This window comes from Ranitomeya imitator, chromosome 1 (assembly GCF_032444005.1).
Source record: "Ranitomeya imitator isolate aRanImi1 chromosome 1, aRanImi1.pri, whole genome shotgun sequence".
Taxonomy (NCBI): domain Eukaryota; kingdom Metazoa; phylum Chordata; class Amphibia; order Anura; family Dendrobatidae; genus Ranitomeya; species Ranitomeya imitator.
The window spans coordinates 413,161,707-413,184,045 of record NC_091282.1 but is presented as its reverse complement, the minus strand read 5'-3'; the positions used below and the strand labels follow the sequence as shown (position 1 = coordinate 413,184,045).

Sequence of the window (22,339 nt, the reverse complement as noted above, 5' to 3'; positions counted from 1 at the left end):
TTTTGCTCTCGAGACCGCTACATTATCATCTTGCCAGACCGCAATGCATGGCCCGGAGCGTCGCGAGGAGCGGGAAAGGCGCCGGAAGGTGAATATATAATGATTTTTTTTTTTTTTTTTTTTTTTATTTAACATTAGATCTTTTTACTATTGATGCTGCATAGGCTGGACTGTGCCCGTCGCGGGATTTCCGTGACAGACAGACAGACAGACAGAAGTGCCTATATAGCAGCCACATAGTATATAGCACAGGCCACATAGTATATAGGAGCCATGTAGTATATAGCAGACACGCAATATATAACACAGCCCACGCGTATATAACACTGGCCACGCAGTATATAGCGCTGGCCACGCAGTATATAGCGCTGGCCACGCAGTATATAGCGCTGGCCACGCAGTATATAGCGCTGGCCACGCAGTATATAGCGCTGGCCACGCAGTATATAGCGCTGGCCACGCAGTATATAGCGCTGGCCACGCAGTATATAGCGCTGGCCACGCAGTATATAGCGCTGGCCACGCAGTATATAGCGCTGGCCACGCAGTATATAGCGCTGGCCACGCAGTATATAGCGCTGGCCACGCAGTATATAGCGCAGCCCACGCAGTATATAGCACTGCCCACGCAGTATATAGCACTGCCCACGTAGTGTGGGCACCATATCCCTGTTAAAAATTTATATATATATATATATATATATATATATATATATATATATATATATATATATATATATATATATATATATATAATAGTTATATACTCACCCTATATACTCACCCGCCAGCGTCAAGCGAAGCTGTCCCGATGCGCTCGCTGCTGCCGCCAGCTTCCTTTCCCAGCGATGCATTGTGAAATTACCCAGATGACTTAGCGGTCTCGCGTTTTTTTGTATTTTATTATTTTTAACATTAGATCTTTTTACTATTGATGCTGCATAGGCAACATCAATAGTAAACAGTTAGTCACACAGGGTTAATAGCAGCGTTAACTGAGTGCGTTACCCGCGGCATAACGCGGTCTGTTAACGCTGCCATTAACCCTGTGTGAGCGCTGACTGGAGGGGATTATGGAGCGGGCACTGACTGGACGGAAGTAGGGAGGGGCTAATTCTCGGCCGGACTGTGCTCGTCGCTGGCGGACGCGACCAATCAGCAATGTGGGATTTCCGTTACAGACAGACCCCTTAGACAATTATATGTATTTTGAATGGAGTGAAATGGGGGTGTTAGGAACTTTTTATTTTTCTAATGGTTCTAAAAAACTTTTTTTATTTTTCACATGCTTCAATAGTCTCCATTGGAGACTAGAAGCTGCGATAACCCAATTGCCTCTGCTACACACAGGCGATGATCAGATCGCCTGCATGTAGCAGAAATGCTCACTTGCGATGAGCGCCGTCCACCTGGCAGCGCTCATAGGAATCCGGCTATGATAACCGTAGAGGTCTGCTGGAACTTCTGGTTGTCATTCCGACCCATCAGTGACCCGCAGTCCTGTGACTGGGTCACCAATGGGATTAGTGACGTGCTTCCTTCGGCACGCTCACCTTAAATGCTACAGTCAGCAATTGACAGCGGCATTTAATGGGTTAACAGGCACAGGTGGATCGCGATTCCACCCGCGGTTGTTAGGGGCACATGTCAGCTGTTCAAAGCAGCTGACATGTGACGGGAAAGATGTTGGCTCAGCGCCGGAGTCCACATCAAAAGGATGGAACCCGACATGCGCAGTACATGTATGGTGCATGTCGTGAAGGGGTTAAACCCTAATTAACCTGCACATTATCACTTTATTTGCAGGTAAATAGCACTTTTTTCTATAACGTGCCAGGAATTTTTTCTTTCATTAAATCTCTACAAACTTCCTGCTATAGTAATATACTGCACATGTTCCACACAAAAAAAGATAGACATTTTTCCCATATACCCGCCATGTGTGCACCCGCCCATGTACTTCCATCCTATTAGTGGTTTTCCCCGTCATGTTCCCAATACAGTGTATGTCCAGTGTCCTGGCACGTGGCTCTTTATTACAGGACGATAATTACCTTGGCTTTTCGCTGTCTTTGCCTACGTTTTATAGTCCCCATTTACAAGCCGCGCTCTGCTGTACCTAATGAAGTACGACATATATTGTTCAACAAATTGGAAGTGGTCATTTTACCGTGATATTTTATCATGTTAAATGGAGCAGAGAAACTTCTTTCCAACATGTCAACTTCACAATCTCTTAAGTGAAGCAATTTGACATCTTTCTTTTTTTTTTTTTCTTCACTCCATTATGAATAATGTTCCCCTCTGAATTATGTCACCAGCACTGCACTTCATTAGACATCAAAATTCTTTTATCAGTTCCGCAACTTGTAGAGGAAAATGGCAGAACAAAACTGCTGAAGGAACGCAGTGCTATAAAAAGTGAGCTGACATCCATTACACTAATGGAAAAGTTACATCCGAGCTGAGAAGGGACATGGGACAATTTCATGCTTCAGGATTACATATTGTAAAATCCTAGTAGTACACGTGAGGCTACTTAGCGATCACCAGTAAAATCGTTATGACTCTCAGAATTAGAAAGTCCTTCTACCCAGCTAATTCTTCTAGTTTCCATTAGATCTATGACATCACATGATTAAACACGGACTAGCTGACTTCTAAGCTCTATGTAGAAACTGGAGGTCAATTTTTCCTGTATGAGTCACCAGTCACTGCAAAAGTCCCTGGCAGGAGTAGGAAAGAACAGCTGGGTCAGGAGGTGAAGAGGCGAATGATGATTTGAGAGACCAGGGACTTCCTGTTTCTACATAGAGTAAAGAAAAGAGAATAATTAGCTGGGTAGAAGGGCAAAATGAGCAATTGTAAGTGCACAGTTCCCTATAATATGATGAGTGCAATGTATTAAGCAGATAAAAACTTTGGTGAGAGAAGTGCTTCTTCAAAGATATTGTGAAGAGTCTTTGTAACACAGTTTAATTTTTATTTCATAAGTCAGTAAATGTGTCACATAATTTTGGCACAACTCGAGCCTGTGCGACTTTGGGCGTTCTGACATTTTTGCCAAGCTCCAACAAAGTGGACGCAGCTGCATGGGGTGAGGGCGTGTTACTGGAGCAGGATGTGTGGTAACGGGTACGCTCGCCCGACACTCTAGATTCATGACGAGGCGTATGCCTCGGGAGCGTCTGACTCCAGCACATGTCCTCCTCTTGTTCATGCCGGTCTTGAAGTATTGGTTCCTAGGTGTTTAGTTTAGGGGAATTTGGGAGTTGCCACAAATGACTCCATTTTTTTAATTTTTTTAAACTGGAATTCTTAATAAATTTGGTCTTCAAAAATCTTGTAAATATACAATTGTAAAAATACTTATGTCCTGCACTTGACTAAGTGATGCCTGTTGCTTCCTTTCAGAGCTCATCTGTGTCTCCATCTGCGAGTTTCAGAGCAGCAGAAAAGCACAGAAATTCAGCCGACTATTCTTCAGAAAGTAAAAAGCAAAAGACCGAAGAAAAGGATATAGCCGCCCGTTATGTAAGTAACCCTGGACCCCGATTGCCGAATGGCCAGCTTGTGTCTGTTACGCCTGCTCGGATGTATTCCGTGTACCCAAGCTGAACGTGACTACGGGCCACACACTTTATCTTTGACAAGTAAATATGCTTAATGGTTCATAAAGGAGCTTAAATATTTCCAAAGGGTGTGTTTGGTTAGAGAGAACGTAGTGAAGAGTTTGTTTAGCGAGTACGTCCAGTTCATATGGTTTATCTGTTTACTTTGTCATCAGCCGAGCGCTGTGGAACATCCGTCACCTTAAAAATTCTTAGAAAAAATAGTGATCCGCCATTTATGGTTTCTAGAGCAAGTTTATATGAGCCATACTGTTAAATTGTCCTAGTCTGCTGCTGGTGTGGTGACAGGTCCTCTGTTTATTGTGCACACATTGAGCTGTCACCGTGTATCCATGGAATGGGCCAGCACGCACGGCTTTAGGCCGGTCTGAGGTAAATTTGGACAACTATATTGGCTCCATTATTGTGTCAAATGTTGTTCATTTGGCCTCCTATCTTGACGTGTGGTCTCAAAATGGTCCCTTAGGGCACCTAGGATCCTTTCTTAAGCATTTTCTTAATTTATTCTCGTAAAGTTAAGCTCAATGCACAGCTCAGATTGTTAGCTTATCCTAAAGTTGTTCCTGCCATTCAGCGGTGGATTCACCCCTCTACCGACGTAGTTGACATCCAGAGAAGGTGAGAGGGCGGCAGCAGCTCTAGCTTCCTCCAGATGGATGTGATTCTCCAAAGGAAGTGACATTGAATCCAGCGCTGTTTAGCCCCAGGAGAGCAAGTGTCGACACGGCCGGAACGGCATCTGGAGTGATTTTACTGGGGGGAGACCGGCGGCATTTAGAAGGGATTGTCCCAGTGGTGGAAAAACTCAATTAAAGAGAATGCGTCACCAGAAAATGACCTATTGTTTAAATCCGGTTTTTATGTTGCATAATATTTTTTTTTCAATTTGTTTTCCTAATATTTTATATCACATTAAAATAAAAAAAATGCACATATATATATACATAGACTGCTCCATCAGAAACGTTGCAAGTTTCCAACTGGCCAGTAAGTCTGATGCTAGACTGGCACTTCCTGTTGTTTGAAGAAGCCTTTTCAGAAGTCACATTATCATAACAGACAGAATTACTAAGATGGACTACCTCTCCATATGCTAATTTTATGGTAGCACTATAATAATATATTCAGCAGAATATATCACCTTCTGTTTAAAAAAGGTTTTATGTTAACCGCATTTTTCTGTTATTACTCATCTCATTATCCATCCTGCGATGAATGTTTGATGCGTATTTTCTCTATGCAAAAAAAAAAAAACCGCAGCGACTTACAGTTCCACCAAAGGGGATGGCATTTATAGAGATCTGCTTTTTTTTTTTGTTTTGTTTTTTTTTTTCACACAGAACCAACAGAGCTGCCGTGCGTGTTTGAAATCCACAACATGTCAATTTCTCTTGCAGATATGCTGACTTTTATGTACCGATTTTCCCTTTAATACTGCATTCAATGCAGAAAATCTGCAGATAAAAAAACGCATGTTTTTAGTGTGTTTCCGCTGTGGAAAGCACTAAAAAATGTATGCATTCACACAAGTCTTTTTTTTTTTTTTCTTGTACTCTGACAAACTAAAAACTGCAGAACACAAATGTTAGGGTTTTTTTTTTAAAGCCCTATTGCAAAAATGCTTTAGAAAAAAAATGGTTAAAAAAAAAAAAGTAAACCTCCTCCCTTGGGTGTCATTATCTTTTAATTAGGGGCTATGACAAAGAAATGTTTGAGTTCAGCCTGGTGTGTGTGTTAAAGAAACAAACACTCATCAAAGCTTTTACCCTATTAATATATTGAAGTCATCATATTCTATAGCACTGTGTACTTAGAATTGCTCATTTTGCCCTTTTACCCAGCTCTTTTCCATTCTGTATATGATATCACGTAAAAAAAAAATTGACTAACTGAATCCTGCTAAGCTCTATGTAGAAACAGGAAGTCTCTTTTCCCTGCATGAGCCACTGCCAAAGTACTGGGCAGGGGGTAGGAGGGAACAACTGGGTCAGTTGAAAGGGAATCATTTCTGGAGGAAAGAGACTTCCTGTTTCTACATAGAGGTAGCTGGATAGAAAGGCAAACTGGGCAATTGTAAGTACACAGTGCTATATACAGTGGGGAAAAAAGTATTTATTCAGCCACCAATTGTGCAAGTTCTCCCACTTAAAAAGATAAGAGATGCCTGTAATTGACATAATGGGTAGACCACAACAATGAGGCCATGTGCACACGTTCAGGTTTTTTCGCGCTAAAAACGCTATAAAAACTCATTAAAGACGCATACATTATGCTTTCTATCATTTAGAATGCATTGTGCATGTTTTGTGCACATGGGTGCATTTTTTTCCGCGAAAAAAACGCATCGCGGTAAAAAAATGAGCATGTTCATTATTTTTGCGGATTTTCTGCGTTTTTCCCGCAATTCTATGCATTTGGGAAAAAACGCACAAAAAACGTGTCAAAAACGCGTCAAGAGTCAAAAAACGTGAAAAAAACGCATGCGGATTTCCGGCAGAAATGTCCGGTTTTTGTCAGGAAAATTTCTGCAAGAAATCCTGACGTGTGCACATACCCTGAGGGTATGTGCACACGTCCGGATTTTTAGCGTTTTTTTTGCGGAATTTCGCTATAAAAACGCTATAATTCCGCATCAAAAACGCTAAAAATATGCATCCTATCATTTAGAATGCATTCCGGATTTTTTGTTCAAATGGATGCGTTTTTTTCCGCATAAAAAACGCATTCCGCAAAAAAAATGGACATGCTCATTCTTTTTGCGGATTTCTAAGCCAAAATGACTTTCAGGAAAAAAAAAAAAATCCGCAAAAAATCCGCGCAAAAAAACGCGCAAAAACCGCGAAAAATCCGCACGGAAAAAATGCGATTTTCTGCCAGAATTCTCCGGATTTTGTCAGGAAAAAAACCTGACGTGTGCACATAGCCTGAGAGTCAAAATGAGAAAACTAATCCAGAAAATCACCTTGTCTGATTTAGCAAGATTTATTTTGCAAATTATGATGGAAAATAAGTATTTGGCCATTAACAAAAGTTCATCTCAATATTTTGTTATATATCCTTTGTTGGCAATGACAGAGGTCAAACGTTTTCTTTAAGTCTTCACAAGGTTGGCACTCATTGTTGGTGGTTTGTTGGCCCATTCCTCCATGCAGATCTCCTCTAGAGCAGTAATGTTTTGGGCCTGTTTCTGGGCAACACGGACTTTCAACTCCCTCCAAAGGTTTTCTATGGGGTTGAGATCTGGAGAATGGCTAGGCCACTGCAGGACCTTCATATGCTTCTTACAAAGCCACTCCTTCGTTGCCCTGGCGGTGTGCTTGTGATCACTATCATGCTGAAAGATCCATCCATGTTTCATCTTCAATGCCCTTGCTGATGGAAGGAGGCTTGCACTCAGAATCTCACGATACATGGTCCCATTCATTCTTTCATGTACATGGATCAGTCATCTTGGTCCCTTTGCAGAGAAACAGCCCCAAAGCATGATGTTGCCACCCCCATGCTTCACAGTAGGTATGGTGGTCTTTGGATGCAACTCGGCATTCTGGCGCCTCCAATTATGACTTTTGTTTCTACCAAACAATTCTACTTTGGTTTCATCAGACCATATGACATTCTCCCAGTACTCTTCCGGATAGTCCAAAATCTCTCTAGCAAACTTCAGACGGGCCCGGACATGTACTGGCTTAAGCAGGGGGACACGTCTGGCACTGCAGGATCTGAATCCCTGGCTGCGTAGTGTGTTACTGATGGTAGCGTTTGTTTCGGTGGTCCCAGCTCTATGCAGGTCATTCACTAGGTCCCCCTATGTGGTTTTGGGATTTTTCTCTCCGTTCTTGTGATCATTTTGACCCCACAGGGTGAGCTCTTGCGTGGAGCCCCAGATCGAGGGAGAAATTATCAATGCTCTTGTATGTCTTCCATTTTCTTATTATTGCTCCCACAGTTGATTTCATCACACCAAGCTGCTTGCCTATTACAGATTCAGTCTTCCCAGCCTGGTACAGGGCTACAATTTTGTTTCTGGTGTCCTTCGACAGCTCCTTGGTCTTCACCATAGTGGCGTTTGGACTGTGATTGTTTGAGGTTGTGGACAGGTGTCTTTTATACTGATAACAAGTTTAAACAGGTGCCATTACTACACGTAATTAGTAGAGGACAGAGGAGCCTCTTAAAGAAGTTGTTACAGGTCTGTGAAAGCCAGAAATCTTGCATGATTTTGAGTGACTTAATACTTATTTTCCACCATAATTTGCTAAATAAATCTTGCCAAATCAGACAAGGTGATTTTCTGTATTTGTTTTCTCATTTTGACTCTCATAGTTGTGGTCTACCAATGATGTCAATTACAGGCCTCTCTCATCTTTTTAAGTGGGAGCACTTGCACAGTTGGTGACTAAATACTTTTTTCCCACTGTAATATGTTGATAAACTTTGATGGAAGTGCTTCTTTAATGTTTTATGTAGAATCATAAGTCGTAATAACAATGTCTAAAAGTAGCATACAGAGAAGGTCACACAAAATGTTCCCAGCCGCCATTTGTACATTGGTACCTTTTATTATTGTATGATACAATGTATTTTCTTCCCCATTCAGGACAGTGATGGTGAAAAAAGCGATGATAACCTTGTGGTGGATGTTTCCAATGAGGTCTGTGTTCTGCTTATTTTACATTGTTTGCATTGTCACAGTTCTGCTCCATGTCCTATCAATGAGTGTTACTTACATTTAACACGTTATGAAATGGTAACCATTTTTATTTTTCCTCTCGCAGGACCCTTCTTCACCAAGAGGAAGTCCAGCACATTCTCCAAGGGAGAACGGCTTAGATAAAGCCCGACTTCTAAAGAAAGATCCTCCAATCAGCCCTGCCTCCATTGCATCCTCAAGCAGCACACCATCTTCAAAGTCCAAAGAACTCAGCCTTGTAAGTCAGAATTCTATCAATTCTACTAACTGGTTCGGCTTCATATCATCAGATGTTACGGATTTATTAGCACTCTTATAGCCAGTGTCAGACTGGGATGCCAAAGACCCACCAGTAGCCAACTCCTGGGCCCCACATTTCAGCTACATGCCAATGTGCCATTCTCCTCCATCATAGAATTATATAACAATGGACTGGGTAGATTGATAAATAAGATGCTGTTTGTGTCTGTACATAGTGATTCAAGTATATTGTGCCGAGTTCTGCTCATATAAGAGGGTGGTGGCACAGGGACCCACCAGAGGATTCTCCTTTTCTTCTGTGGGCTAGTCCAAGCCTGCTTATAATCCGAATTCTACAGGGATGACTTTCCAATGTTCACTCCAGCCATTTACTGTTACTACGTCTTGGCTCAGCTATTGTATTGTGACCGTTCGTTTTAGCTTCAATTCACTTTCCATTCAAGCTCCTTAAATGGGATTTCCACCCTTTTAAAGGGGTTGTACCAAGTAAAAGCCATGCCAGACAAGCATGTTTGATGCTCCGTATAAAGCCCACAATGGATGGACTAGCTGTGATTCTCCTGAACTAAACTAACCGCCTCATGGGCATAAATGGGGTTGTTGCTTCAGGTAAGTAGACCCACAGCAGGTCCATGCATGGTTTATGTACACAGCATGAAATGTTTTTGTCTGAAATATGCCTTAATAACTTATCCCCTACTGATTGGGCATTTATTGATTGCTGGAAGTCAGAGCCATGTTTATAGGATTAGAGGGGTTCCATTGGTTTGAAGACCCCTGTCTATATGCAACAGTGGTCAATCCACGCACAGTAATCAATCACACATTCGAGCCTACAGTAATCAATAAATTATTTCCCATCTTACCGTCTTGGTACAACCCCTTTAAACATTAAAATTTGCCGTTTCTAAAGTTGGCAATTATGTTTGCAATTTGTTTTACTTACACACATATAACCATTTTGTAACAACTTTTGGTAAAACCGTCACTTTGATAGTGATATACCAGAATGCCGGCTGATGTACAGCTTTCGTAAAGCGAAAGTGACAACCAGTTTGGCTCGGTCTCCTTTTGTCACTGTTGTATTCCAATATCTCTGTAAGTTAATGAGTTAGAATTTGCCCACCTTGGCTGCTACTCTAACTTCAGCATTTTTACACTCGAGTCATTAGACTAGAAACCATTTTACCACGTCTCTTTCGGATGAGCGCTAATAAGCCTTGAATATCGGTGAGAGCTGTAGAGATGAGGAATCATGAAGTGACCCTTGCCAAGTGTATGGACAGCCCGGCTTTCACTAGGAGTAGATGTAAATGTGTAATCATTATTCTATTTTCTTCCATATATTTGTGCCACTTCATAATTAAAGCCTGTCTTGGATGAATGACTCTATATTTCATCCGGTTGGGTTAGGTCTGTCCATTCGAGATGTTCTTTGATAACGGCTCTCTCCTGTATTTAATAGAGGAGCAAGTGATCCCTTTTATGTACAGCTTCAATAGAAACATAGTAAGGAGTCATATTTGTGAAACAACCCTATGCTTGCGATAAAATTGTATTTTTTTTTCCTCACCATGGGTAAATTCTGCAGTCCTCCTGCATCTCTGGGCTTTTTTTTGCCTCTCCACTCCATAGAGATGGCCTCTGTTCCCTTTTCATAAATTTTATTCGTTGTAGTCAACTGGGCGTGGTTTTCATATCTTTTGAAGACTACACCCACTTCACTAGATTTGCATACAAAGAAGAGGGGACCACATCTCAGGGATGGAGAGGCACAGGAATAAAATGTTAGGCCTTCTTCAGAAGCACTCAGTCAGTAGGATCAACCCTCCTAAGCCAGCTATTTGGGCATGTAGGTCATAGAAAGCTGATTAGAATATCTAGCTATCTGCGAGCCGATGTTTTTCCAGAGTAATGCACATTTTTCTTAATATGTAAATGAGCTGTTGAGCTCTGTAGGACGGACTTGATTCTCCATAGGAATCTGCCTCCGGAGCTTATTTTAAGTTAAAGGTGGCATTATCCGTGTGAAACATGTACTGATTGACAGTCTGCTCTCCTGAGTTACATGTCTCACATTGGTAACGCTACTTTTCATTTAAAGTAAACTCTGGAGGCGGATTCTCTAGGAGATCTCAACAGTTCATTTACATATAAGAAAAATGTGGATTTCACTGGAGTAAGACAACAGATGGCAGATATCAGGGCATCCTTTTATCCAGCTTCCTATGACCTGCATGGCCATATAGAGGGCTTAGGAGGGTTGATCCTACTGACAGATTAATACAGCAATGTAGATTTGTGCTTAAAACGGAAAGTATGGAATATAAATCATGCTTTGATGATTTACTGCCACTGTGCCCTTTTGAAGGAAATGTAGGGTGGTATTCCCTAAATCTCTCTTTTGGGAAGCTTTACACGTTACTTTAGAATAAAAAAAAACTCCATTTTGAGGCCACTGTTCCTGCTAGAAATGCCTTTTTCCTCCCTCACAAGCGATTCCCTACAGGTGTGTTTCCATTTCGGCTGCTCTGGTTACACACGTCTGCTGTACACTCCTATGTTATGAATAGATACTTGAAAGATATGATTGTGAAAGCACATATGTTATGACTCTTCCATTAGGGCTGTTGACTTTAGCAGGGTGAGTATTTGAGGTTTCCAGCAGAGTAAACCATAAAGTCAATAAGCTGTTTACTTTTGGGAGGATTCAAGTCATTTAGCATGTTGTATCCTTTGCTGCAGCCAGAGATTCTTTTTGTTAGTGGTTGTATAGTGCTGATGTAACTCTTACATGTTTGTTTTACGGAAAGACAGCCATATTTGCACTTTGGAATTCACATTGATTTTTCTTTTTATTCTTTTTTTTTTTTTTTTTTTTTTTTAAAAACCATTTACATTCACCTATTGAAAGAACGAGAAGTCTACAACTCCTGTTTCAAAATCTAGCACACCCACTCCGCGAACTGATGCCCCCACACCTGGCAGCAACTCGACTGGTCTACGGCCTGTGCCTGGCAAGCCACCAGGAGTCGACCCACTAAGTAAGATGGATGTCACTTTTTAATTTGTTGTTTTTTTTATTAAAAATTTTATTTCAGGATCACTTCTTTTTTTTTTTTTTTTTTTTTTTTCAATTTTATAGGGTGTGATAAAATGTGTAAAAATGTAAGATTGATAGGCAAATGGTGAATAAATAGAAAGATATGAAGTGTACAACCTTAGTTATTTACTGGCTGCTTGTATCTGTTCTTTACAGCCGGTCTCAGGACTCCAATGGCAGTCCCTTGTCCTTATCCAACCCCCTTTGGAATAGTTCCACATGCCGGAATGAATGGAGAACTGACCAGCCCAGGAGCAGCTTATGCCAGTCTACATAACATCTCCCCACAAATGAGCGCCGCTGCGGCCGCAGCAGCAGCTGCTGCAGCCTATGGGAGGTCTCCGGTGGTAAGAACTTTAATTATTACATTGTGATTATGGTTTTTTTTTGTATTTTATTCTAAATTTTCAATCTTCTCTGAAAGAAGGGAAATACAGTATGATAAATTGGGGCGAAGACCGGCCATATTAGATAACTATTGGCTGTACGCTCTTATGGCTGACGGCAATTTGTCTCTAACTCTCTATTCACATTTGTGCATGGCTTTCCTAAGCATGCATGGTTCTGACAAATAAACCGCCATCAGACTACTAGGACATTCTCTAAGAAGAGAACTGAAGTGAAAATCCTTATTTTTGCTAACTAGTGGGAGCACCCAGTCCATGTTTGATAGTTGGCCAACTTTGCCAAAGTTGGTTGGCTAGCTTAATAATCTAGATGCAAGATCATGGACATGATAAATTGAGCGATGTTTCTAACCATATCGATTTCTAGAATATTAGATATGTCATAGTATGTAGCTCTGAACAGTGCAATTAAGGCTTCAGTTTATGAATGGAGAAAAATGTAACAGCAGACAAAGGTTTTGTAGTAGAGGGGAACTGGAGTACAAAGCATGTTAGAAGTGTCTTCAACTTTGTATTCTAATCCCAAAATGTGTTATATTGTTATAATGGATTAAAAATAATCTGTCACCAGTTTTATGCGTCGGCTATATATTGCTTCTTAAAAACTTATCCCACACCGCTGAGTGGCAAAATTCTGCCCTTGCATAGTTCAGGAATGGGCTGTGTTAAATATAACTCAATTTTTAAGAGAGGACTAGCAGAACTGCAACAGACTTAAGGGAACCTGTCACCCCCAAAATCGAAGGTGAGCTAAGCCCACCGGCATCAGGAGCTTACAGTATCTACAGCATTCTGTAATGCTGTAGATAAGCCCCCGATGTATCCTGAAAGAGGAGAAAAAGAGGTTAGATTATACTCACCTGGGCAGTCCTGCTGTAGTCCGGTCCGATGGGCGTCGCGGTCCGGTCCAGCGCCTCCCATCTTCTTTCGATGACGTCTTCTTCTTGTATTCACGTTGCGGCTCCGACGCAGGCGTACTTTGTCTCCCCTGTTGAGGGCAGAGCAAAGTACTGCAGTGCGCAGGCGCTGAGGAAGGTCAGAGAGGCCCGGCGCATGCGCACTGCAGTACTTTGCTCTTCCCTCAACAGGGGAGACAAAGTACGCCTGCGCCGGAGCTGCAGCGTGAAGACCAGAGGAGAACGTCATCCTAAGAAGATGGGAGGCCCCGGACCGCGACACCCATCGGACCGCGACCGCCCCTGGGTGAGTATAATCTAACCTCTTTTTCTCATCTTTCAGTATATAAGCCCCTGATGCCGGTGGGCTTAACTCACCTTCGATTTTGGGGTGACAGGTTTACCTTTACTGATTTTACCAAAATCAGTAGCCTATTATGTAATACCCCACTAGAATGTGTCTTTGCGTTTTTATTCTTTCCTAAGATTGGGAAACAAAAACGGGTGATGGATTCCCTTTAAATTAGGACCTCCACATTAACTTTGTGTTTGAATATTATACAGAGACGTGCCTACTGTTTGTTTTGAGGGTCATGCCGACAATGCAAATTTTGACATCAGACCTATGAATCCATTCGGGTCATCAATTTTTGCGGTTTATGGCCTTCGGTGAGCAAAAGAAAGGATCGCAAAATTTCACAGAGATTTTTCAAGAAAAACATATTTTGGAATGATGAGGAAAACATAATGTAGATCAACAATGTGTATAGATTTGTAAATATTGTATGCATAATATATATATTGTGTGTATAAGCAAATATATTTCTAAAGGCGCTATTGACCTGAAATTCTCACCAGATGTCGCTTTTGTGCAAAGTGTTAATTAAATTTCAGTAAGCAAGTACAATACTCTTTCCCTGTGTCATTTCTCATTGTTACACAAGTTAATTTATGGACATCTATGGTTTGATATTTTTGCCTGTGTGGATTGGATGGGTTGTTACCGACATCTGGTGAGAATTCCATATCAATTGCACCTTTTAGAAATATATTTACTTAGAAAATTGGTGACATGTTCAACACTCATTTCACCCTTTGCATATGTCTGTGTGTGTGTGTGTGTGTGTGTGTGTGTGTCTGTGTGTGTGTATAACTATATAATATACCGTATATTTGTTTACTATTCCCTCTTCATTATAAAAAAAAACATCTCTCCCTATCTCACACTTTTTTTAAAGTTTATTTTTTTATATATGAGGAAATTGAATCGTTAACATTCCTAAACGCTTACCTACTGTATTGTCAGTTGTAGGAGTAGAGGTTTCCATTACATGACCTCCAATTGTTCTTGTGTTTCCCAATTACTATTTAGGTTGGCTTTGACCCACATCATCACATGCGTGTTTCAGGAATCCCTCCAAACCTGACAGGCATCCCAGGTGGAAAGCCGTAAGTAGCGTTTATTGGTTATCCCGCTGACAGATCGTATTTGCAGTTACACTCCCTTTTATGTTTTTAGATCCACGTGAATTGTCCAAGAGAATTATCTTTCTTGGGTGTTAAACTTTTGGTCGATTTGCTGATGGTTTATATGTATGTTTATAGAATGTGTCTTTATAGCTGCGTTCATGGCTTACGGCACATACTATAGATGCTGTTTTGTGTAGCTTTCAGAATACATTTTCATTGATAAATGCTTTGTAAACCCCAATTAACTTCTAAATCAAGGCACATGGAGGTTAAAGATTAAGATTGGTGAGGAGTGACGTAGGGATCTGAGTTGATAGGAAGTCATTCCTTAATGCTCAAGAAGCAAGATAAATTTTTATTTTTGTATATCCTGTTTTATTTATTTTTTTAGTTGGTCTACATTAATTTTTTTCCTTTATATATGATCAGATGAGCTATGCCGATTACAATCAATACAATGCTTGAAGCTTTTTTTTGTTTGTTTGTTTGTTTTTTTGTTTTTTTACTCCCTCCTATCTTACATGAAAGAGTATTAGTTTTCTAGACTTGGATTTGTTTCTTTCATTCTGGCAGACTACAACTTAATGAAATTGGTTATAACGAAGAAAGCTTTTACCTTCTGAATATTTTTGTACTTAAAATCGATTTCTTTTTCTAATTAGTGCATATTCATTCCATGTAAGCGCTGACGGCCAGATGCAGCCGGTCCCATTCCCTCCTGATGCTCTGATTGGCCCCGGAATCCCTCGGCACGCGCGGCAGATAAACACACTAAATCACGGGGAAGTGGTTTGTGCAGTTACCATCAGCAACCCCACTAGACACGTGTACACCGGTGGAAAGGGATGTGTCAAGGTCTGGGACATTAGCCACCCTGGGAACAAAAGCCCTGTCTCTCAGCTGGACTGCTTGGTAGGCACCAATGGAGGATATTTTTGCAATATTTGTTATATTGGATATATCAATGAACTGTCCTCACGTGTGATGTTAAAAGTTTAAAGAAGCGCTCCCGCTAACGTAGTTATAGTTTAAATGTGTGTGTTTAATATACTCCCCTACCACCGCTTTCTCTGGTGTCCAGCGCCATTCTTCTTCTCTTCCGAATGAGATCTCACACATAGCATGTAGAATGATCCTGCAGGACTCAATTGTGGTGACGTCACTGAGAAGAGCAAAGACCGGCACTGGACACCGCAGATCGGCAGTGTGTGAGTATACACTCACACTTCATTACATGCGCACACACACATTTAAACTTATAAAGCTGTAAGTGGGAGTGCTTTTTTAAAGGTACATTCACACTGAGCGATATCGCTAGCGATCCGTGACGTTGCAGCGTCCTGGCTAGCGATATTGTTGAGTTTGACACGCAGCAGCGATCAGGATCCTGCTGTGCCATCGTTAGTCGGCGCAGAAAGTCCAGAACTTTATTTCGTCGCTGGACTCCCGCAGACATCGCTGAATCGGCGTGTGTGACGCCGATTCAGCGATGTCTTCACTGGTAACCAGGGTAAACATCGGGTTACTAAGCGCAGGGCTGCACTTAGTAACCCAATGTTTACCCTGGTTACCAGTGTAAATGTTAAAAAAAAAAAAACAGTACATACTTACATTCCGGTGTCTGTCCCCCGGCGCTGTGCTTCTCTGCACTGACTGTGAGCGCCAGCTGGAAAGCACAGCCGGCGCTTACACAGTGCAGAGAAGCACAGCTCCGGGGGACAGACACTGGAATGAAAGTATGTAGTGTTTGTTTTCTTTTACATTACGCTGGTAACCAGGGTAAACATCGGGTTACTAAGCGCGGCCCTGCGCTTAGTAACCCGATGTTTACCATGGTTACCAGGGGACTTCGCATAGATGGTCGCTGGAGAGCTGTCTGTGTGACAGCTCTCCAGCGACCACACAGCGACGCTGCAGCGATCGAGATCGTTGTCTAGATCGCTGCAGCGTCGCTAAATGTGACGGTACCTTAACAGTCAAAGATGAGTCACTACATATACAGTAGAGCAGAGGTCCCCAACTCCAGTCCTCAAGGCGCACCAACAGGTCATGTTTTCAGGATTTCTTTAGTCTTGCCCAGGTAATAATTGCATCACCTGTGCAATGCAAAGGAAATCCTGAAAACATGACCTGTTGGTGGGCCTTGAGGACTGGAGTTGGGGACCCCTGCAGTAGAGAATATCTACTACTTTTTTTTTTTTTGTACAGATAGCTACTGCTTGGCTCTTTATTAAAGGGGATCCGTCAGCAGGTTTTTGCTATTTAATCTGAGAGCAGCATAATATAGTACAGTCTCTGTGCTGGCTTACCACTTTCCCGGGACAACCACAGGGGCCAGGAACTACCGGGACAAGAGCGTTTTTTAATTGCTGCAGATGTCCTTAGGGAAATTGGCAACAAGATTAGCTCTGTTTTCCTGAAGATGTTTGCCAATTTGCCGCAGAGTCTGATATGTGTGAACATAACTTCTAGGATGATAATCTCTGCCTCCTCTATACGTTATATGCAGCCATTATCAGATTAACATCTGTGTGATCAGCTAAACAAGCCACAAACTGTACAAGGAAATGAATGCACGGAGAGCAGATTTCTATCACCGCTTAAGTAGATAAATCATGTAAACGAAGTAAACTAGAAAATAGGGGAAATACTAAAGGCCCCTTCACATTAAGCGACGCTGCAGCGATACCGACAACGATCCGGATCGCTGCAGCGTCGCTGTTTGGTCGCTGGAGAGCTGTCACACAGACCGCTCTCCAGCGACCAACGATGCCGGTAACCAGGGTAAACATCGGGTAACTAAGCGCAGGGCCGCGCTTAGTAACCCGATGTTTACCCTGGTTACCATCCTAAAAGTAAAAAAAAAACAAACAGTACATACTTACCTACAACCGTCTGTCCTCCAGCGCTGTGCTCTGCTCTCCTCCTGTACTGTCTGTGAGCGTCGGTCAGCCGGAAAGCAGAGCGGTGACGTCACCGCTCTGCTTTCCGGCTGACCGACGCTCACAGCCAGTACAGGAGGAGTGCAGAGCACAGCGCTTAGTTACCCGATGTTTACCCTGGTTACCAGTGAAGACATCGCTGGATCGGTGTCACACACGCCGATCCAGCGATGTCAGCAGGAGTCCAGCGATGAAATAAAGTTCTGGACTTTATTCAGCGACCAACGATCTCCCAGCAGGGGCCTGATTGTTGGTCGCTGTCACACATAACGATTTTATTAACGATATCGTTGCTACGTCACAAAAAGCAACGATATCGTTAACAATATCGTTATGTGTGAAGGTACCTTAAGACTAGGAAGAATTGTCATTCCTCTATAATTATACAACAAATTCTGTAGCTTTCTGACATTTGAACCGCAGTCCAGAAGGATTTTTCAAATTTTTTTTTTTTGCACCACTTCATTATCCGGTCATACCGCCTTAGGGAAAGAGTTATAGTCCTGAATTACACCATTCATTATATGTTATAATGTATTGAAAACAGGGAAGAAGGTTCCAAGTGTAGGGCAATTGTGAACAAAAACATGCAATTCTGCAATTTTTGAGGGTTTTTATTTTTATGGCATTCATTCTGTTTTGTTTTTTTTTTTTTTTTTAAATCACTCTGAAACCAGATTCTCTAGTCTGTAAGTCAATACAATTATAGTGATACCAAACTTGTAATGTGTGGGTGTATTTTTTTTTTTTTTTTCCTTCGTTTTTCGGGTGGTAGGGGGGTTTGAGTAAAAAAAAAATTTAGAAGTTTGAGATGAAAAAGTACAGTGTTTTTGTTTCTCTCCATTTTCCAACATCCGTACCATTTTTATTCTTCCATCACTTCTTTTTTTTTTTTTTTTTTTTGTTCTTTTTTAACTTTCTTTTTCAGTCCCTTTAGGGGACTTGAACCTACAACCATCCAATCACTTCTACTATATATATTGCAGTATCCAGTGACAACCTCTGCCTCATTTGAGTCTCAGCAGGTGGCTTAACATCACAGAAAAATCTTCTGCAAATATTGAGGTGTTGGCAGGAAAAACGCAGCATAAAATACATACTTTTGTTACGGTTTTTGCATGTATTATCCCCATTCATTAGTATAGGGGAAATCTGCAGCAAAAACAAAGAATTGACATACTGCACATCTAAATCTGCAAGGAAACAAATAAGCAACATGTGCATGAGACTTAGTAATTTCGTTCACGTTGCTGGTACTAAAAAATCCTTCCTTCAGGTTTTATGACAAATCTGCACAGAAAATAAATGTGACTAAACTGCAACGTGTGCACAGACCCTAAGGCCCCTTTCACACATCAGTTTTTTGCTATCAGTCGCAATCCATCGAATTTTGAAAAACAAATCAGTCGCCGAATCCGTTTTTTTCTCATAGACTTGTATTAGCGACAGATTGCAAAGCGTGGCTTTACGTCTCATCAGTCATTCGCCGGATCCGTTGAAAATTGTGTATCCGGCGGACGGTGAAAACGGACAAAGTAAAGTTTTTTTTGTGTGCGTCAAAAAAATGGACAGCGACGGATCCGTTGCCGTCCGTCGTTTGCTCGAATGGAAGCCTATGGGCGCCGGATCCTTCAGATGACCGAATCCGGCGATGGATTCCGTTGCATGCTCCAATTTTTTTAGGATCCAATTAGCGAGATCCGCTAGCCGGATCCGGCGAAAAAACTGATCCATCGCATCAGTTTTTCACAATCTGCGATGGATACTTCGAGCCAACAGATTGTGACTGACTGCAAAAAACTAATGTGTGAAACTGGCCTAACAGCCATAGGTGGAGCTGATGTACTGCCACGGCTGTTAAACACAGATGCCGGCCATGTAACTTATCTGCATCTGCGATGAGTGGAGAAGATCTATGCTCCTATACCCCCTCCACACATGATCACCACTACAATCCCATACTTGAAGACACAAAAAAGCATAGTAGAACCAAAAACACTCAGTTTCAAAAAAATCACAGTAATCCGCAAGTGCTAGTAAAAAAATGTAAAAAACAGGGTATTTCGTTGATACGTTTTTTTTTGCAAAAATGTATACTAAGCTGCTCCACCAAACGTCAAGGTATACCCATATCAGAGCAGTCCTAACTAATGTGTATAATCCCTATCTGATGTATTTAAAAACCTGATCATCTGTATATTACCTGTGTGAACAGGGTTCAGAGAGGAAAAGTCCATGTGGACATGCTGGATGGAACAGCTTAAGTGCAGATAGCCCAAGAGGAGTGGTGGAACTCCCCAGTCTTGTAGACACAAGAGAACAATTATGGAAACAGGAACACATGGGCTACTTGCACAGTGAACAAGTCTGTAGGAACATGTTCACACACCACCAAGAAACTTGAAGACACAAAAAAGCATAGTAGAACCAAAAACACTCAGTTTAAAAAAAAAATCACAGTAATCCGCAAGTGCTAGTAAAAAGATGCAAAAAACAGGGTATTTGGTTGATACGTTTTTTGCAAAAAATGTATACTAAGCTGCTCCACCAAACGTCAAGGTATACCCATATACAATCCCATACTTGCACGTGATGTTGAGCTGAGCAGTTAAAGGTAATGAATGTATATGGTATTAAATTGAGATTCGTATGCAAACTCTTCTTTAAAAATAGAAGAAAATCCAACACTTGGAGATGTGCGGAGCAGTGATTAATAACTTATTTTGGCCTGGAGCCACAAATAGATGTTCTCTGGAGGGTGGTAACCTTCTATGTAGAGCAAAATAATGCCATTAATTTACCATCCATCCTAGATTAATAGTGGGCTGTAAAATAGTGCAGACGATATTTTATCTATTAGCATATCGACTTCTGCACTGAACTATATATCATGTAGTGCCGGCATCGCAAAGTTTGGGTTGACTTTCCAGCCTCCGATTTTTGATGCTAATTAAGATGAATTATCTCACAACACAGAAGTTTAAGCACTTGCCTAATGTCATGTAATTGTCTGGCATTACTCCACTTTATCATTGTCATAACTGCAAATGGCTCATTACAATCGGGAGGGAGTGTTAAGTTCTCCGAGGTTTCCTGCGTTGAGGCTAACCTGTCGCCCATGTAAAATATATGTATATATGCATGTGTGTGCGTTTTAATGATACAAAAGTAAAAGGGAAGGTTTCAGGAATACTGCTGATTATCTGAGCAATGAAGACACTTGTATGTGAAGCCGGCTCTGAAACTGTTGCTCCGATTTGATGTGCCAATGGTTTTTGTCTCTGCAGAACAGAGATAACTACATCCGCTCCTGTCGATTACTCCCTGATGGGCGCACTCTGATTGTCGGAGGGGAAGCCAGCACGTTATCCATATGGGACCTGGCAGCTCCTACCCCACGTATAAAAGCAGAGCTCACCTCATCTGCTCCCGCCTGCTATGCCCTGGCCATCAGCCCCGATTCCAAGGTCTGCTTCTCCTGCTGTAGTGATGGCAACATTGCCGTGTGGGACTTGCACAATCAGACCCTTGTAAGGTAGGTACATCGTTACATGTCTGCACATGGGCACTCCATAAAAAATGATCATATTTGCATTACTTCTCATATTTATTAACGCGTGTTCCTCCGAACAGATACTCGTATGTGTATCTATTATTTAAAATGTCTGCAGCTCCATGATATCAAAGTCCATCTCCTTTTGTATCCAGAATTGCCCGTCAGTATCTGTTGCATACTGCCGCTCAGTCTATCTGCTGCAAGAATCAGAGGACGCGGCCGCTCTCTCTTATTTCTTTGCATCTCAAGGTCAATACACTAGGCATTATCATCAAAGCACCTTATGCTGCTATCGAAGACCTTAACGGGGACCGCAACCTGTTATCTATTGTCTGCCACATTTCATAGAAGCATCAAGACTCCAGAACAGAGAGATCTCAAATATCTCAATGAACCTGATAAATATTGGCAAGCCCTGGATTTTGTAAGCTGTCATCTTGGGTAGTATACGCTAGAAGAGTAGCTAAAGCCACAGTGCAAAAGAATCCAAATAGGAAAAATGTTGCTTCCTCTAGTGTAGAAGCTGTGGGTGATATTTGGCTAGTAACTGTATTATCTAAACTAAATGGGTTGTCCACTACTAGGACCACCTCTTCTTGATCACTGTTTGGCCACCATAAAATAATAAAGCTTATACTCTCCTTCTGTACCGCCCTGTGCTACTATCTCATCGTTTGTACTGGTCTACTATGTCAGTATTGGCCGCCTGTGCACTCTGTGATCAGCAGATTAGCATGGGAGTAGTAATAAAAGTGTTACTGAATGATCAGAAGATCACAATGGGCTCCCAGAACATGATTTTGCTTCCTGGAACAGTACATCTGGTTGGGCAGGACTTTTACCCAGGATCGTAGACTGTGATTTTACTAATTTTAATAACCAGAATCATTGCTTTACGATCCATAAGTCTTCTCTTGACAAGCTTGTCAATAGATGGGTTGTGGGTTTTTTTTCAGTTCCCACCCACTCTGTACTTTGTGGCTTTCTGCCTTGTAATCTTCAGAGTTGCAAATCAATGAACCTCACAATAAGACAGAACGTTGAAAGCCCAAAATGCTATCACCTGATGAAATGGCTGATTTTGTCTCTTTCATGCTATGATTGCCCTTAGTGATCAGTAATACCGGGGTGAAGGGAAGATTACACGGTGCCTGATTAGCGGAGACTTCTCTCCTAATACTGATGGCTCAGACACTTTGGTTAAAACGTTGCAGTAAAGAATTGAAGGGACGACCCCGAACAATATACTCAATTAATGTAGAGTGGGCATGCATGCAAAAGGGTAATTTATTCTACGATTTGCGTGAGGTTTGTGGCATTAAAAAGTCTCTAATTATGATTGCGACTTTTCACTTTTAGCGCCACATATAATTGGCTAGAAA

General features: G+C 41.6%; 1 protein-coding gene across 3 annotated transcripts in view; it reads left to right on the top strand.

Moving 5' to 3' along the window:
- Window positions 1-22,339, top strand: part of LOC138674991 (transducin-like enhancer protein 4) — a 160,586-nt gene that overhangs the window by 109,154 nt on the left and 29,093 nt on the right. For all 3 annotated transcript variants that reach the window (XM_069762901.1, XM_069762894.1, XM_069762910.1), the window contains 8 exons: window positions 3,415-3,534; window positions 8,230-8,283; window positions 8,408-8,560; window positions 11,498-11,627; window positions 11,843-12,033; window positions 14,362-14,438; window positions 15,122-15,371; window positions 20,689-20,936. In XM_069762901.1, coding sequence (XP_069619002.1) covers window positions 3,415-3,534; window positions 8,230-8,283; window positions 8,408-8,560; window positions 11,498-11,627; window positions 11,843-12,033; window positions 14,362-14,438; window positions 15,122-15,371; window positions 20,689-20,936 — 1,223 coding nt within the window. The remainder of the gene's footprint in view (window positions 1-3,414; window positions 3,535-8,229; window positions 8,284-8,407; window positions 8,561-11,497; window positions 11,628-11,842; window positions 12,034-14,361; window positions 14,439-15,121; window positions 15,372-20,688; window positions 20,937-22,339) is intronic.